The sequence below is a fragment of the Oncorhynchus tshawytscha genome, linkage group LG23 (assembly GCF_018296145.1).
Source record: "Oncorhynchus tshawytscha isolate Ot180627B linkage group LG23, Otsh_v2.0, whole genome shotgun sequence".
NCBI classification, from domain to species: domain Eukaryota; kingdom Metazoa; phylum Chordata; class Actinopteri; order Salmoniformes; family Salmonidae; genus Oncorhynchus; species Oncorhynchus tshawytscha.
This window is the reverse complement of record NC_056451.1, coordinates 23397256-23415764: the sequence shown is the minus strand read 5'-3', so window position 1 is coordinate 23415764 and position 18509 is coordinate 23397256. Positions and strand designations below refer to the sequence as shown.

General features: G+C 43.1%; 1 protein-coding gene and 1 long non-coding RNA gene across 5 annotated transcripts; one reads left to right on the top strand and one right to left on the bottom strand.

The window, feature by feature from the left end:
* Positions 1 to 3916: 3916 nt before the first annotated feature.
* LOC121840616 lies at positions 3917 to 7105 on the bottom strand. Its single transcript, XR_006079738.1, has 3 exons — positions 6938 to 7105; positions 4227 to 6718; positions 3917 to 4005 (listed from the first exon to the last, which is right to left on the bottom strand). It is a non-coding gene; the product is annotated as an uncharacterized LOC121840616 (long non-coding RNA).
* Positions 7106 to 7620: 515 nt separating this feature from the next.
* LOC112235057 (platelet-activating factor acetylhydrolase IB subunit alpha1) lies at positions 7621 to 17685 on the top strand. Of its 4 annotated transcripts, none has more exons than XM_024403452.2 (6): positions 7621 to 7757; positions 8481 to 8573; positions 8765 to 8854; positions 9176 to 9292; positions 9514 to 9636; positions 16268 to 17685. In XM_024403452.2, the coding sequence occupies exons 2-6, from the start codon at positions 8493 to 8495 to the stop codon at positions 16526 to 16528; spliced, it is 672 nt and encodes a 223-aa protein (XP_024259220.1). In that variant the 5' UTR covers positions 7621 to 7757; positions 8481 to 8492; the 3' UTR covers positions 16529 to 17685. The 4 variants fall into 4 exon arrangements, with proteins under 4 accessions (XP_024259220.1, XP_024259218.1, XP_024259219.1 ...); XM_024403450.2 differs by lacking the exon at positions 7621 to 7757 and adding an exon at positions 7825 to 8006; XM_024403451.2 differs by lacking the exon at positions 7621 to 7757 and adding an exon at positions 7825 to 8078.
* Positions 17686 to 18509: the final 824 nt, after the last annotated feature.

The window sequence follows — 18509 nt, the reverse complement described above, 5'->3', positions numbered from 1 at the left end:
AACTTCTTCAATTTAAGAATGATGGAGGCCTCTGTGTTCTTGGGGACCTTCAATGCTGCAGAGATATTTTTTGGTACCCTTAGTCAGATCTGTTTTATATTTTATTTATTTTACCTTTATTTAACCAGGTAGGCTAGTTGAGAACAAGTTCTCATTTGCAACTGCGACCTGGACTATATAAAGCAAAGCAGTGTGACACAGACAACAACACAGAGTTACACATGGAGTAAACAATAAACAAGCCAATAACACAAACATGTCAATGACACAGTAGATAAAAGAAAGTCTATATACAGTGTGTGCAAAATGCATGAGGAAGTAGGCAATAAATAGGCCATAGGAGCGAATAATTGCAATTTAGCAGATTAACACTGGAGTGATAAATGAGCAGATGATGATGTGTAAGTAGAGATACTGGTATGCAAAAGAGCAGAAAAGTAAATAAAATAAAAACAGTATGGGATGAGGTAGGTAGATTGGGTGGGCTATGTACAGATGGACTATGTACAGCTGCAGTGATTGGTTAGCTGCTCAGATAGTTGATGTTTCAAATTGGTGAGGGAAATAACGGGAAATAAAAGTCTCCAACTTCAGCGATTTTTGCAATTCGTTCCAGTCACTGGCAGCAGAGAACTGGAAGGAAAGGCAGCCAAATTAGGTGTTGGCTTTGGGGATGATCAGTGAGATATTGATAATTTTTGAGTGATTTTGTCGTCAGCACATTCAACTATGTAAAGAAAAAAGTATTTAATAAGAATATTTCATTCATTCAGATGTAGGATGTGTTATTTTAGTGTTCCCTTCATTAAATCAAACAGAATGTTCAATACTTTACCTTGCCCAGTGAATGCCAATACACAGAACAGCATTAGCATCTTTAATCTCATTCCTATGGCCACACCATCCTTGTGAATGTGCAATATAACCTCTGCAGCTTCTGCTGAATGAACAACTAAACTCTGCAGTTACTTCACCCCTTCATATGGATGTGTGTCTCAGTCTGAGATTAAATGGGCCATGTTGTATGAGGCATGTCCCCCTTCCTAAACCAACACCTGCCTTGTGGCTTTTTGTGTTATATACACCAAGAGTTTTGGAAAGAGTGGACATTTGCCAAAACAACACCTCATAGTGTTACTGATGAGTGAAGTCAGCCTGACAGGTGGATGAGGGCCCTTTATGATACTGATCTGTGATAGACACTATGGCAAAAAACACTCTTCTGCCTTCATGGCTTATGTTCAATAAATATACCTTCTTTGAGAGCAAACTAGCAAATAACGTTCATTAAATAGAATGTTTACCTGAAGACTTGAAGGCCGCTTGAAACATTCAGCCAGACACTGTGATTGTGTTTCCTTGGCAAACATTAAAGACAATGATCAAATGTTCCTCTAGCAAAATAATGAGAAAATTAAAGCGTCATTGATCTAATAGATCAATATTGTCACACCCTGACCATAGAGAGCCTTTTTATTCTCTATTTTGGTTAGGTCAGGGTGTGACTAGGGTGGGTAATCTAGTGTTTATTTCTATCTTGGCCTGGTATGGTTCCCAATATTTAGGCAGCCATTTCCCCACTGTGTTTTGTGGGATCTTGTTTTTGTGTAGTTCCCTGTGAGCACTGCATGAGTGTCACGTGTCGTGTATTCTTTTTTTTTCGGTTCTCCTATAATAAAAAAAGATGTTGAACCGATATCACGTTGCGCTTTGGTCTGTCTCTCCACATGATCGTGACAAATATGCTGCCCAGATCATCATTCAAGCGATTCGAGCAAACTAAAATGAGTTTGTGTGAAAGGGTTAGAGAAGTTCTATTTGCAGTCAAATCTTACATTGACAATTACAGGAAATAAACTTTCTTACACGGCATAACGGTTTGGTACTTGCTGGATTCCATTAATCAGTCATGAAATTGGGCTCCACACCGCATCGCTGGATTGGCTGGATCATTCACACTCACGTCAACAAAACCTCAAGACCGACTTAAAAACAGATATTTACACTTCAGGCATGTTTGAAGATGTTAGGTGGAACTGATAAACAAATACTTCATGACAACTGACAAATCCAAATAACCAAACGAATTAGTGAGTCCAACGTCTCATCACGGTACTGTTTGCCACTAGACAGCTCTCTTGTGGTTCTCTGCTCAGACATAACTCAATTCATACAGGTACACGGTATCTTGGATGTGCTCACAACATCACATGCAAGTATAAAACTGTTTGGTCATCGCAATCCAACACATCGCTCCATTGTTGTGTTCCATGTGTACTCTTGCTGCACCCATTAGTTTGAGTACAATCACACACACACTGGAACACACACTAGATGTTTTGACAAGCTACAGCTGAAGGTCAATTATTTTATTATCTTGGTTAAAAAAAACATCTTTGCAGAGCCATCATGCAGACACACTTCAGTGGTTGGAAGTTGCAAACAAAGAAGCAATGTCCATAAGCTTAAGGTTTCATTGGTTTTTAATGCATAGCATTTTGAAATCACACATTCCTATTTTCCACAATCCAAGATTAACACAACCATCGTCGTAAGCAGTATATACAAACAGTCAAAGCAGCCTTTTATAAGGAGTCTTGGGTCTCGTGGGGTGACTGCCTTTGAATAAAGAGTGCAAGAAAAGAATAAGCTAGCTACAACACATGTATACACACTGACTACAGTGTCATACAGTATCATCCAAGTCAAATACCGACCAGTCTCTGCCCTACTATGCATATTTTGGTACAGCCAAAATGCGACATATTCAGGGAATCTTCACATGTAACAACAAGCAACGGTGGTAAACAGATACTGGAAACAAGTAAATGCTTTAACAGTGGAGCCAAACAACGCCTTGTTTTATCGTCAACATAAATAGTCTGTCTAAACCCATATGACACCATTAAAGGGACTTTAAATTATATTATTCGTAACCAATCAGATCACTAGGACTGTATATGTTTTCAAAGTGCAGAGAAAAAGACAGGAAATGCGGTAATTTGACAGAGGAAACAAACACAAACCTTTAGTATGGTAGCTTTTCAGATTCTCCTAACCTTTCTGTGGGGAAGCTCTTATAATGTATCTATCAGCCAGAGGAGAGCGATCCTGGCATATTGTTCATCATATCCACCATACAGCATGAAACTAAAGAGAAGGATAATCTCTCAAATCAGCTCAATCAAATCAGTTGCTGATAAGCAGTCAAATCTGACTAGCAACACAGATGTTTGAGCCTATTAGTGCTTAGCGGTCCTCTACTCTTAGCGGTCCTCTACATTTTTTAACTAGGCAAGTCAGTAAAGAAATGCTTATTTACAATGACGGCCTAGGAACAGTGGATTAACTGCCTTGTTCAGGGTTAGAACGATAGATTTTTACCTTGTCAGCTCGGCGATTTGATCCAGCAACCTTTCGGTTACTAGCCCAACGCTCTAACCACTAGGGTACCTGCCGCCCCATACATTATGGTCCAATAGAATGGAGTAGTGCAGTGGTTACCAACCCTGGTTCTAGAAAGCCTTTAGTGCAGGCTTTTCTTCCAGCCCACTCGTTGCTGTGGTTAGCAATGATAATTGAGTCCATAAAGTATGCAGTTCATAATTTAAGTTTGGGTTATCAAAAAGGTTAATGGTTGTAAAGGGGATTTTCGAGGTGAACAACAGGGAGCGCAGTCAATCATATTAATCTAAATCATTTCAGTTTATTACAAGAATTCACAGAGAATATCTCCAGAACAGAAGCCAAGAGGAATGTCTAACAAGCTTCTCTGAGAAGGCACTTATATATTAATCCCACAGCAACGAGTGTTGAGTAAACACCAGCCCAAGAGGCTTGTAGGAAGTCACATCAGCGGCTACAGAATCAGTGTCAGACATATTTATCAGTGTGTCCTGTGCAAGTCAGCTTGTCTTTGATGAGTTGGACTATGGCCATGATGCCTCCACAGATCTGCTCTGCAGTGTGACCATGATTATTGGTGCCCACCCACAGCACCACAACCTGATGAGGCAGAGACACAAACATCAACTTGGTGGGCAGTTTCATTCATACCACTTGATTTAAAAGAATGTTCAATGATAGATACTGAAAGTACTTTTTGGCCCAGGAAAATGCTTGGGACCATGGGTCTGTGCAGCCATTAGGGTTTAAATCTGAACAAGGAGTAGTATATGATCAACTCCAATGTAATGTACTAACGTGTTGTCTGTGTGTATACATACCTTTGGGCTGATGTGGGCCAACTCTCCATTGCTCAATCTCCACAAGGCATTCTATGTTGCGTCACCTACTCAGCAAACTGGATGCAGTCTATCACAGTACCATCCGCTTTGTAACCAAATCCCCTTATACCACCTACCACTGCAACCTGTATGCTCTCGTCAGTTGGCCCTCGCTACATAATCGTCGCCAGACCCACTGGCTCCAGGTCATCTATAAGTCTTTGCTAGGTAAAGCTCCGCCTTATCTCAGCTCACTGGTCAACATAACACCCACCCGTAGCACCAGAAATGGTCAGCTAGCTAGCTAGCTCGTGTTTTGGTTATTTGTGCTAAAGTATTTGTTTCTGCCATCGTTATATATTATTTAGGTCCCATAATGCCAGTGTACGCCCATTTGTGAATAGGGTTACACATTTCACTTGGAATTGTTTTGCGGTATTCTACTGTAGCTACCCATAGTTAGTTGCTTTATTGATTCACATACAATAAGCATCAATCCATCAGCTCTAATCTACCGAGACATAATTTTCACTTTGATTCTTTCTGACACTAGACAGACAAAGTGATGAGCTCAGAAGACTCCAACCCCGCCGCCACACCCACTCCTGGCATGGACACCCAGGGAGATGGGCGATGGATGTCTTTGGAGTGTATCCTGCTGTTTGCCTCACCAATACATTACATCTGCCATTTTAGAATAACAGCAGCAGTTATAGTCTTGGAAGGTCAATTTCCTCTCTTGTCCTGATTCTGAGTGGTTAGGTTAAATGTGGAAGACACATTTCGGGTTGAATGCATTGACTAGGTCCTCTACTCTTAGCGGTCCTCTACTCTTAGCGGTCCTCTACTCTTAGCGGTCCTCTACTCTTAGCGGTCCTCTACTCTTAGCGGTCCTCTACTCTTAGCGGTCCTCTACTCTTAGCGGTCCTCTACTCTTAGCGGTCCTCTACTCTTAGCGGTCCTCTACTCTTAGCGGTCCTCTACTCTTAGCGGTCCTCTACTCTTAGCGGTCCTCTACTCTTAGCGGTCCTCTACTCTTAGCGGTCCTCTACTCTTAGCGGTCCTCTACTCTTAGCGGTCCTCTACTCTTAACAAGGCAAGTCAGTAAAGAAATTATTATTTACAATGATGGCCTAGGAACAGTGGATTAACTGCCTTGTTCAGGGTTAGAACAATAGATTTTTATCTTGTCAGCTCAGTGATTTGATCCAGCAACCTTTCGGTTACTAGTCCAACGCTCTAACCACTAGGGTACCTGCCGCCCCATACATTATGGTCCAATAGAATGGAGTAGTGCAGTGGTTACTAACCCTGGTTCTAGAAAGCCTTTTTAGTGCAGGCTTTTCTTCCAGCCCAGCATTCAAAACATTCAACGTGATTCAACTAATCAAGAACTAGTTCATTATTTGAATCATGGGTTAGAAAAGAAATCTGTACTAAAATACTAAAAAGTGTAGTGAATGTGCTAAAAGCCTGTACTCTTGTGGCTCTCCAGGACCAGGGTTTTTACCTCTGATGTAGTGAGTGGGTCATTCGGTCATCAGTTGGTCTTTGGCCTTCAGTTTTCAGCCTGTTTCTCCAGCAGGCCCTTGAGGTGGGCATGTAGCGGCTGGCATACAGCCTGGTAGCCCTGGGGGGTGAGATGTAGTCATACAGGTCCTGGTGGGTGATGCTGCCGTCCAAGTGCACAAAGCCAGGGTCTACGTTGAGGAGGGAGGTGTGGGGGAGAGAGGACACAGACTCCTGGACCAGCTTGATGACCTATCTTTCCTCTCCCGTTGGGCATCTAACCCCTGGGCAGCACTCCCTGTGGTTGGAGACATGCATGAAAGCACAGGAGGCTGCTGAGGGGAGAAGAGCTCATAATAATGTCTGTAATGGAGCAAATGGAATGGCATCAAACACCTGGAAACCATGTGTGTGATAGTATTCCACTGATTCAGCTCCAGCCATTACCACAAGCTCATGCTCCCAAATTAAGGTCCCACCAACCTCCTGTGCATTGTAATCACTAGATTCCCATGCTAGAAAGGACAAACGTGACAATATGGTTAGCAATGATAATTGAGTCCATAAAGTATGCAGTTCATAATTTAAGTTTGTGTTATCAAAAAGGTTAATGGTTGTAAAGGGGATTTTCGAGGTGAACAAAAGGGAGAGCAGTCAATCATATTAATCTAAATCATTTCAGTTTATTACAAGAATTCACAGAGAACATCTCCAGAACAGAATCCAAGAGGAATGTCTAACAAGCTTCTCTGAGAAGGGACTTATATATTAATCCCACAGCAACGAGTGTTGAGTAAACACCAGCCCGGGAGGCTTGTAGGGTCACAACAACAGCGGCTACAGAATCAGTGTCAGAGATATTTATCAGTGCGTCCTGTGCAAGTCAGCTTGTCTTTGATGAGTTGGACTATGGCCATGATGCCTCCACAGATCTGCTCTGCAGTGTGACCATGATTATTGGTGCCCACCCACTGCACCACAACCTGATGAGGCAGAGACAAACATTAACTTGGTGGGCAGTTTCATTCATACCACTTGATTTAAAAGCATGTTCAATGATAGATACTGAAAGTGCTTTTTGGCCCAGGAAAATGCTTGGGACCATGGGTCTGTGCAGCCATTAGGGTTTCAATTTGAACAAGGAGTAGTGTATGATCAACTCTAATGTAATGTACTAACGTGTTGTCTGTGTGTATACATACCTTTGGGCTGATGCGGGCCAACTCTCCATTGCTCAATCTCCACAAGGCATTCTATGTTGTGTCACCTAATCAGCAAACTGGATGCAGTCGATCACAGTGCCATCCGCTTTGTAACCAAAGCCCCTTATACCACCCACCACTGCGACCTGTATGCTCTCGTCGGTTGGCCCTCACTACATATTCATCGCCAGACCCACTGGCTCCAGGTCATCTATAAGTCTTTGCTAGGTAAAGCTCCGCCTTATCTGAGCTCACTGGTCAACATAACAACACCCACCCGTAGCACTCGCTCAAGCAGGTATATCTCACTGGTCATCCCCAAAGCTAACACACACTTTTGGTCGCCTTTTCGTCCAGTTCTCTGCTGCCAATGACTGGAACAAATTGCAAAAATTGCTGAAGTTGGAGACTTATATCTCCCTCACTAACTTTTTTTTTTTAAACATTAAGAATTTTAAATTTTACCCCCTTTTCGTGGTATCCAATTGTTAGTAATTACTATCTTGTCTCATCGCTACAACTCGAAAGCCCTGCTTCCTCCGAAACACAACCCAAACAAGCCACACTGCTTCTTAACACAGCGCGCCTCCAACCCAACCCAGCCGCACCAATGTGTCAGAGGAAACACCGTGCACCTGGCCATCTTGGTTAGCGCGCACTGCGCCCGGCCCGCCAGAAAAAAAAAGTATGAGAACGTAAGCACTCTATTGCTCTGGATAAGAACTTCTGCTAAATGACAAAAACGTCAAATCTGCGCGACAGCGGCGCGCATTTTACCTCGTGAACACCACCGGGCGAGTCCAAATCTAGACATGAGGAGGTAGGCTAGATTTTATCCGTAACTATCATTCCCTTTGGCAGTCACGTTGATAGCCGTAATTTACTGTGAAAATCGTGTTTTAGGGAGGTACTCATACACATTACTACTTATATGCGTATACATATTACTAGACTGAAAACAAAACGGTATTTTACTGAAGTAGCTCACCTATGAGTGGTCAATGGTACTATCTGTAGTTACTTGAAATGTTACTTTCAGCAACGTCAAGCGGACCGAACCACCATTACGGTATTGTAAAACAATAATAAATGTTAGCGATTCAGCGATCTCATCTATTAATATGAAAAAGTCTGAACGCCGGTATGTTGATGCACCACATTGCCAATGCATCATTGGTTCGTAGCACTTTATGCTAACTGAATGATTAGCTAGCTACAGTACTGCATAGCTAGCTGACTATTCCTGTAGCCTGGCTTGAAATATGCCAGGCTACAGAAATGGTCAGCTAGCTAGCTCGTGTTTTGGTTATTTGTGCTAAAGTATTCGTTTCTGCCATCGTTATTCGTTATATATTATTATTAGGTCCCATAACGCCAGTGTACGCCCATTTGTTAATAGGGTTACATATTTCACTTGGAATTGTTTTGCGGTATTCTGCTGTAGTTACCTAGCTAGCTACCCACAGTTAGTTGCTTTATTGATTCACACATCAGCTCTAATCTACCGAGACATAATTTTCACTTTGATTCTTTCTGACACTAGACAGACAAAGTGATGAGCTCAGAAGACTCCAACCCCGCCGCCACACCCACTCCTGGCGTGGACACCCAGGGAGATGGGCGATGGATGTCTTTGGTGTGTATCCTGCTGTTTGCCTCACCAATACATTACATCTGCCATTTTAGAATAACAGCAGCAGTTATAGTCTTGGAAGGTCAATTTCCTCTCGTGTCCTGATTCAGAGTGGTTAGGTTAAATGTGGAAGACACATTTCGGGTTGAATGCATTGACTAGGTATCTCCATTCCTCTCTCCCTCTGCATACAGCATAACCACTTTGTGTCTAACAGCAAGGACAAGGAACCAGATGTCCTGTTTGTAGGAGACTCTCTTGTCCAGCTCCTGTACCAGTTTGAGGTAATCTCTCTATCCTGGCAGCTGTAATGGGACTCAAACATTGGTGATGTTTTGTTTGGAACTTAAGCTTAGCCTAGTGGTAAGAGCGTTGGACTAGTAACCGGAAGGTTGTGAGTTCAAACCCCTGAGCTGACAAGGTACAAATCTGTCGTTCTGCCCCTGAACAGGCAGTTAACCCACTGTTCCCAGGCCGTCATTGAAAATAAGAATGTGTTCTTAACTGACTTGCCTAGTTAAATAAAGGTACAATTTTAAAAAAGCAAACATGTTAGCTGCTATGTTATGCTAGTTGACATAATGGTGTTGATGTGTCTTTGCCAGGTGTGGCGAGACCTGTTTTCTCCTCTCCACGCTCTCAACTTTGGGGTGGGAGGTGATGCAACACAGCATGTCTTGTGGAGATTGAGCAATGGAGAGTTGGGCCACATCAGCCCAAAGGCATGTATACACACAGACAACATGTTAGTATGTTACATTTGAATTGATCATACACTCCTCATTGTTTTGATTTAAACCCTAATGGCTGCACAGACCCATGGTCCCAAGCCTGTTCCTGGGTCAACAAGCACTTTCAGTATCAACCATTGAACATGCTTTTAAATCAAGTGGTATGAATGAAACTGCTCACCAAGTTCATGTTTGTGTCTCTGCCTCATCAGGTTGTGGTGCTGTGGGTGGGCACCAATAATCATGGTCACACTGCAGAACAGATCTGTGGAGGCATCATGGCCATAGTCCAACTCATCAAGGACAAGCTGCCGAAGGCTTACACTCTTGTGCTGGTAGGTTGTACTCTACCTCTTTTCTACCACAAATGTGACTTAAACCATTAATGGGAAATGTTTGATTAATCATTTTCCTGTATTTGATTTACTGTTACTAAGTACTGATTGTTCTATCTTTGACCTGTTTAACTGCCAGTATCAAATGTCTGCCGGTGTTGAATGTTCTGGTTAAAGTTTGCTGCCAGACTTTGCTGAGGACACAATTATTATGTACAGTTGAAGTTGGAAGTTTTACATACACAGCCAAATCCAATTAAATTCAGTTCTTCACAATTCCTGACATTTTAATCCTAGTAAAAATTCTCTGTTTTAGGTCAGTTTGGATCACCACTTTATTTTAAGAATGTGAAATATCAGAATAATAGTAGAAAGATTTATTTAAGCTTTTATTTCTTTCATCACATTACCAGTTGGTTAGAAGTTTACATACACTCAATTTGTATTCGGTAGCATTGACTTTAAATTGTTTAACTTGAGTCAAATGTGTCGGGTAGCCTTCCACAAGCTTCCCACAATAAGTTGAGTGAATTTTGGCCCTTTCCTCTTGACAGAGCAGGTGTAACTGAGTCAGGTTTGTAGGCCTTCTTGCTCGCACACGCTTTTTCAGTTCTGCTCACAAATTTTCTATTGGATTGAGGTCCGGACTTTGTGATGGCCACTCCAATACCTTGACTTTGTTGTCCTTAAGCCATTTTGCCACAACTTTGGAAGTATGCTTTTTTGGAAGACCCATTTGCGACCAAGCTTTAACTTCCTAACTGATGTCTTGAGATGAAGCTTTAATATATCCACATAATTTCCCTCATCATGATGCCATCTATTTTGTGAAGTGCACCAGTCCCTCCTGCAGCAAAGCACCCCCACAACATGATGCTGCCGTTCCCGTGCTTCACGGTTGGGAAGGTGTTTTTCGACCTACAAGCCCCCCCCTTTCCTCCAAACATAGCGATGGTCATTATGGCCAAACAGTTCTATTTTTGTTTCATCAGACCAGAGGACATTTCTCCAAAAAGTACAATCTTTGTCCTCATCTGCAGTTGCAAACCGTAGGCTGGCTTTTTTATGGCGGTTTTGGAGCAGTGGCTTCTTCCTTGCTGAGCGGCCTTTCAGGATATGTCGATATAGGACTTGTTTTACTGTGGATATAGATACTTTTGTACCGGTTTCCTTCAGCATCTTCACAAGGTCCTTTGCTGTTGTTCTGGGTGGGATTGATTTGCACTTTTTGCACCAATGTACATACATCTCTAGGAGACAGAAAGCGTCTCCTTCCTGAGCGGTAATGACGTTTGTGTGGTCCCATGGTGTTTACTTGCGTACTATTGTTTGTACAGATGAACGTGGTACCTTCAGGCATTTGGAAATTGCTCCCAAGGATGAACCAGACTTGTGGAGGTCTACAATCTTTTTTTCTGAGGTCTTGGATGATTTATTTTGATTTTCCCATGATGTCAAGCAAGAAGGCACTGAGTTTGAAGGTAGACCTTGAAATACATCCACAGGTACACCTCCAATTTATTAAAATGATGTCAATTAGCCTATCAGCAGCTTGTAAAGCCATGACATAATTTTCTGGATTTTTCCAAACTGTTTAAAGACACAGTCAACTTAGTGTATGTAAACTTCTGACCCACTGGCATTGTGATACTGTGAAATAATCTGTCTGTAAATAATTGTTGGAAAAATTACTTGTCATGCAAAAAGTAGATGTCCTAACCAACTTGCCAAAGTTGTAGTTTGTTAACAAGAAATTTGTGGAGTGGTTGAAAAACGGGTTTAATGACTCCAACCTAAGTGCATGTTAACTTCCGACTTCAACTGTGTCTGTGACACTGCGATTCTGTAGCCGCTGATGTTGTGACTTCCTTCAGGCTGGTGTTTAGTCAACACTCAGTGCTGTGGGATTAATATATTCCAAGATGGCGTAGCACTCAGATGTCTTTGTTCTCGTCTTGTCTCGTGTATATATCTATTTTTCTTGCATATCTTTTTTATATTTTTCCTAAACATCAACTTCAATATATTCTCCTGCAACCATCCTCACCCAATGTGGTATGGATCTGCTATTTTCTAAAGTATTTTACTTTACTTTCAAACCAGAATCGCCCAACAGAAGCTAGCCAGCTAACTAGGTAGTAGTTAGCTAACCACTGCTAGCGGACATCAGCTAACCTCTAGCTCGGAAATCTCTCGCCAGTTTGCGCCAGTTTGAACATGATTCAAACCAGAGCACACCGGACTTATTTTCTCTCCATATCCCCGGATTCCTACCGCAAGGTCTGAACCTTTTTCACCTGGATCATCGCAGCTAGCTAGCTGCAATCCGAGTTGCTACTCCTGGCTAACGTCTCTATCCCAAAGCAAGCACCAATTAGCCTGTCCCTTTCCCTTGTGAGGCCCATCTCCCGGCTAGCTGAAGAGGTCCATCAGCCACTCATTGGGCTGCAATACCTATTTTTCCAATTGGCCTGGACCTCTTTCACTACACGAAGCCCTGCTAATCCATCATGACTGGACTTCTGACGTAATCTGCCCGAGGGTTCTTTTTGCAACAGGCCCCTCTGTCGCGACGTCCCCTGAATGCCCATCTGCTAGCCGCGGCCCGCTAGTTGTCTAGAGCATATCGGACTGTTAGCTGAATAGGTCGATCGGGCAATTTTCTTGGGCCACTGTACCTATTTTGCCAATTGGACTGGGAACCTTTATTACACGGAACCCTACTAAGCCATCACGGCGAGTCTCCGCATGAGGAGGCTACAACAGACTTCTTCCGTTGCGACGTACCTCTAAGGCCCTTCTGCTAGCTTGCTAGTCCCGGCCCGCTGGCTGTCTGAATCGCCGTGTCTCTAGCCAGCTTAACTACTCACTTGACCCCTATGGTCACTCTGCTACGCATGCCTCTCCCTAATGTCAATATGCCTTGTCCATTGCTCTTCTGGTTAGTGATTATTGTCTTATTTCACTGTAGAGCCTCTAGTCCTGCTCAATATGACTTAGCTAAACCTTCAGTTCTATCGCACCCAGAAACATGCTCCTTTTACTCTGTTCCGAACGTACTAGATGACCAGTTCTTATAGCCTTTAGCCGTACCCTTATCCTACTCCTCTGTTCCTCTGGTGATGTAGAGGTTAATCCAGGCCCAGCAGTGATTAGCTCCACTCCCATTCCCCAGGCGCTCTCATTTGTTGACTTCTGTAACCGTAAAAGCCTTGGTTTCATGCATGTTAACATTAGAAGCCTCCCCCCAAGTTTGTTTTATTCACTGCCTTAGCACACTCTGCCAACCTGAATGTCCTAGCCGTGTCTGAATCCTGGCTTAGGAAGACTACCAAAAACCCTGAAATGTCCATCCTTAACTATAACATTTTCCGACCAGATAGAACTGCCAAAGGGGGCGGTGTGGCAATCTACTGCAGAGAAAGCCTGCAGAGTTCTGTCATAATGTCCAGGTCTGCCCAAACAATTCGAGCATCTACTTCTAAAAATCCACCTTTCCAGAAACAAGTCTCTCTCATTGTTGCCACTTGTTATAGACTACCTTCTGCCCCCAGCTGTGCCTTGGACACCATATGTGAATTGATTGCCCCCATCTGTGAATTGATTGCCCCCATCTATCTTCAGAGCTCGTGCTGCTAGGTGACCTAAGCTGGGACATGCTTAACACCCCGGCCACCCTGCAATCTAAAGTTGATGCCCTCAATCTCACACAAATTATCTATCAATGAACCTACCAGGTACAACCCCAAATCTGTTAACACGGGCACCCTCATAGATATCATCCTAACCAACTTGCCCTCCAAATACACGTCTGCTGTCTTCAACCAAGGACTCCGCGATCACTGCCTCATTGCCTGCACCCATAATGGGTCTGCGGTCAAACGACCACCCCTCATCACTGTCAAACGCTCTCTAAAATACTTCAGTGAGCAGGCCTGGCCCGGGTATCCTGGAAGGATATTGACCTCATCCTGTCAGTAGAGGATAACTGGTTATTCTTTTAAAGGGCCTTCCTCACCATCTTAAATAAGCATATGCCCCATTCCAAAAAATTTAACCTGGAACAGATATAGCACTTGGTTCACTCCAGACCTGACTGCCCTTGACCAGCACAAAAAACATCCTGTGGGGTACTGCATTTGCATCAAATAGCCCCCACGATGTGCAACTTTTCAGGGAAGTTAGGAACCAATATACACAAGCAGCTAGGAAAGCTAAGGCTAGCTTTTTCAAACAGAAATTTGCATCCTGTAGCACAAACTCCAAAAGGTTCTGGAACACTGTAAAGTCCATGGAGAATAAGAGCACCTCCTCCCAGCTGCCCACTGCACTGAGGCTAGGAAACACTGTCACCACTGATAAATCCACGATAATTGAGAATTTCAGTAAGCATTTTTCTACGGCTGGCCATGCTTTCCACCTGGCTACTCCTATCCCTGTCAACTGCCCTGCACCCCCCACAGCAACTGTCCCAAGCCTCCCCATTTTTCCTTCACCCAAATCCAGATAGCTGATGTTCTGAAAGAGCTGCAAAATCTGGACTACTTCTAAGGCCTTTGAAAGCCAAGAAAAACAAACAGATTACCGACCATTTTGAATCCCACCGTACCTTCTCCGCTATGCAATCTGACTTCCGAGCTGGTCATGGATGCACCTCAGCCACGCTCAAGGTCCTAAACGATATCAAAACTGTCATCGATAAAGAGAATACTGTGCAGCTGTATTCATCAACCTGGCCAAGGCTTTCGACTCTATCACCATATTCTTATCGGCAGACTCAACAGCCTTAATTTCTCAAATGACTGCCTCACCTGGTTCATCAACTACTTCTCAGACAGAGAGTTTAGTTTGTCAAATCGGAGGGCCTGTTGTCCGAACCTCTGGCAGTCTCTATGGGGGTGCCACAGGGTTCAATTCTCGGGCCAACTCTCTTCTCTGTATACGTCAATGATGTCGCTCTTGCTGCTGGTGATTCTCTGAACCACTTCTACGCAGACGACACCATTCTGTATACTTCTGGCCCTTGTTTGGACACTGTGCTAACTAACCTCCAGACGAGCTTCAATGCCATTCAACTCTCCTTCCGTGGCCTCCAACTATTCTTAACTGTATGTTTGTAAAACTAAATTCATGCTCTTCGACCGATCGCTGCCCGCACCTGCCCACCCCTCCAGCATCACTACTCTGGACGCTTCTGACCTAGAATATGTGGACAACTACAAATACCTAGGTGTCTGGTTAGACTGTAAACTCTCCTTTCAGACGCACATTAAGCATCTCGAATCCAAAATTAAATCTAGAATCGGCTTCCTATTTGGCAACAAAGCATCCTTCACTCATGTTGCCAAACATACCCTTGTAAAACTGACTATCCTACCGATCCTCCAACACTCTACTCAACAAATTAGATGTAGTCTATAGTGCGATCTGTTTTGTCACCAAAGCCCCATATATTACCCACCACTGCGACCTGTATGCTCTCGTTGGCTGGCCCTCGCTTTATACTTGTCGCCAAACCGTCTGGCTCCAGGTCATCTACAATTCTTTGCTAGGTAAAGCCCCACCTTATCTCAGTTCACTGGTCACCATAGCAGCACCCACCCACAGCACGCGCTCCAGCAGGTATATTTCATTGGTCATCCCCGAAGCCAATTCTCCTTTGGCCGCCTTTCCTTCCAGTTCTCTGCTGCCAATGACTGGATCGAACTGCAAAAGTTGCGGAAGCTGGAGTCTCTTATCTCCCTCACTAACTTCAAGCACCAGCTGTGAGAGCAGCTCACAGATCATTGCACCTGTACATACCCCATCTTTAAATAGCCAATCCAACTACCTCATCCCCATAATGTATTTATTTATTTTGCTCCTTTGCACCCCAGTATGTCAACTTGCACATTCATCTTCTGCACATCTACCACTCGTGTTTAATTGCTATATCGTAATTACCTCACCACTATGGCCTATTTTATTGCCTTACCTCCCTTATCTTACCTCCATTTGCACACGCTGTATATACTTTATTTTCTACTGAATTATTGACTGTATGTTTGTTTATTCCATGTGTAACTCTGTGTTTGTGTCAAACTGCTTTGCTTTATCTTGGCCAGGTCACAGTTGTAAATGAGAACTTGTTCTCAACTAGCCTACCTGGTTAAATAAAGGTGAAATAAGAAATATAAGCACCTTCTAAGAGATTCGTTAGACAATTCTCTTGGCTTCTTTTCTGGAGATGTTCTCCTTGAATTCTTGTAATAAACTGAAAAGATTTAGATTAATATAATTGACTGCTCTTCCTTTTGTTCACCTTTGAAAATCCCTTTTACAACCATTAAACGTTTTGATAACACAAACTTAAATTATGAACTGCCTACTTTTTGGACTCCATTATCATTGCTAACCATATTGTCACGTTTGTCCTTTCTAGCATGGCCTTCTAGTGACTATAATGCACAGTAGGTTGGTGGGACCTTAATTTGGGAGAATGAGCTTGTGGTAATGGCTGGAGCTGAATGAGTGGAATACTATCACACACATGGTTTCCAGGTGTTTGATGCCATTCCATTTGCTCCATTCCAGACATTATTATGAGCTCTTCTCCCCTCAGCAGCCTCCTCATGTATGTTTCCAACCACAGGGAGTGCTGCCCAGGGGTAAGATGCCCAACCCCCTGCGGGAGAGGAATGCCCAGGTCAACAAGCTGGTCCAGGAGGCTGTGTCCTCTCTCCCCCACGCCTCCCTCCTCAACGTGGACCCCGGCTTTGTGCACTCGGACGGCAGCATCTCCCACCAGGACCTGTATGACTACCTCCACCTCACCCCCCAGGGCTACCAGGCTGTTTGCCAGCCGCTACATGCCCACCTCAAGGGCCTGCTGGAGAAACAGGCTGAAAACTGAAGGCCAAAGACCAACTGATGGCCAATGACCCACTCACTACATCAGAGGTACAAACCCTGGTCCTGGAGAGCCATAAGAGTACAGGCTTTTAGCACATTCACTACACTTTTTATTTAGTATTTTAGTACAGCCTTTTGTTCCTTCCCATGATTCAAATAATGATCTAGTCCTTGATTAGTTGAATCATGTTGAATGCTGGGCTGGAAGAAAAGCCTTCTCTTGAAAGGCTTTCCAGAACCAGGGTTGGTAACCACTGCACTACTCTATTCTATGGGACTATATTGTTACTTACCACCAAAATGGCTAAGTAGAGGACCATTAAGGACTAATAGGATCAAACATCTGTGTTGCTAGTCAGATTTGACCGCTTATCACCAACTGATTTATTGAGCTGATTTGAGAGATTATCCTTATCTTTAGTTTCATGCTGTATGGTGGATATGATGAATAATATACCAGAATCTCTCTCCTCTGGCTGATAGATACATTATAAGAGCTTCCCCACAGAAAGGTTAGGAGAATCTGAAAAGCTACCATACTAAAGGTTTTTGTTTCCTCTGTCAAAATACCCACATTTCCTGTCTTTTTCTCTTAACTTTGAAAACATAAACAGTCCTTTTGATCTGATTGGTTACTAATAGTATCATTTAAAATCCCTTTAATGGTGTCATATGTGTTTAGACAGAGACCATTTATGTTGGTGATGCAGCAAGGTGTCACTTGGCCAGTTGGCTCCACTGTTAAAGCATTACTTGTTTCCGGTATCTGTTTACCACCATAACTTTTTGTTTCTTGTGAAGATTTCCCCGGAATATGTCTTATTTTGGCTGTACAAATATGGAGAATGAAGGGGAAGGGTATGGTATATTTGGAGTGAATGATGAGGGCATTTCAATGTAGCGCTGAGACTGGTGGGTATTTGGCTTGGCTATGATATGATACTACAGTCGGTGTGTATGGATGTGTTGTAGCTAGCTTATACTCTTTATTCAAAGGCAGTCACCACACGAGACCCAAGACTCCCTATAAAAGGCTGCTTTGACTGTTTGTATATACTGCCTGTGTAGTCCTACCTGCCTCTGTATCTTGAATGTTGATTGTGGAAAATCTGAATATTTGATGTCAAAATGCAATGCATTAAAACCAATGAAAGCTTACACTATGGACATTGCTTCTTTGTTTGCAGATTCCAACCAATTGAGTGTGTGTGCACGATGGCACTGCAAAGAATAGTTTTTAAACCAAAATAATAACATAATTGACCTTCAGCTGTAGCTTGTCAAAACGTCCTCTGTGTGTGTGTTTGATTGCTTAATGTTCTCAAACTAATGGGTGCGGTAAAAGTTGTTAGGTTCTTAATTTTCAGAGTAAATAACCCACGGACACTAGAGACGGTTTAACCAAGTTTAATTCTTCCCAAAGGTTCTGGTCAGCTGTAATCAGATAGCAAAACATTTTTTTCCATCACAGTTACATACATCCTACTTAAGACACTCCCTCACTCCATTCCTTATAGTTTTAGCCCAACAGGAAGAAGGTAACCAGATACTAAACACTGATTACTCCCTTAAGGGGAACTGACCTCACTCCTCACATCCTGACCTCAACCCCTCCTTCACCTAATCCACAGATATCCATCTGTCTTCCCTGTATCAACACGTCACTCTCCTCTCCATCAAACACATTCCAAATCCTTCTGGCTTTCTACAGACTTTCTATTCAAGGCTTCTTCTCTATCAGTTATTTAATATCTCAGTGTTCAATTGTTAGCCGATTCCAACAGATTACACATGGAACACAATAATGGTGAGATGTATTGAATTGGGATGACCAGTTTTATACCTGCGTGTGATGTTCTACGCACATCCAAGATACTGTACCTTGAGTTATGTCTGTGCAGAGAGCCGTCTAGTGACACAGTGCTGTGATGAGACGTTGGACCCACTCCTTCGTATGGTTAGTTGATCGTGTCAGTTGTCAA

Bases quoted from the DNA above. Each gene is read 5' to 3' on its own strand.
- LOC112235057 (XM_024403449.2), top strand. From the start codon at position 8,081: ATGTTGATGCACCACATTGCCAATGCATCATTG. The intron at 9,293-9,513 runs GCATGTATACAC...CTGCCTCATCAG, and splicing joins TGGGCCACATCAGCCCAAAG to GTTGTGGTGCTGTGGGTGGG. The intron at 9,637-16,267 runs GTAGGTTGTACT...TTCCAACCACAG, and splicing joins AGGCTTACACTCTTGTGCTG to GGAGTGCTGCCCAGGGGTAA.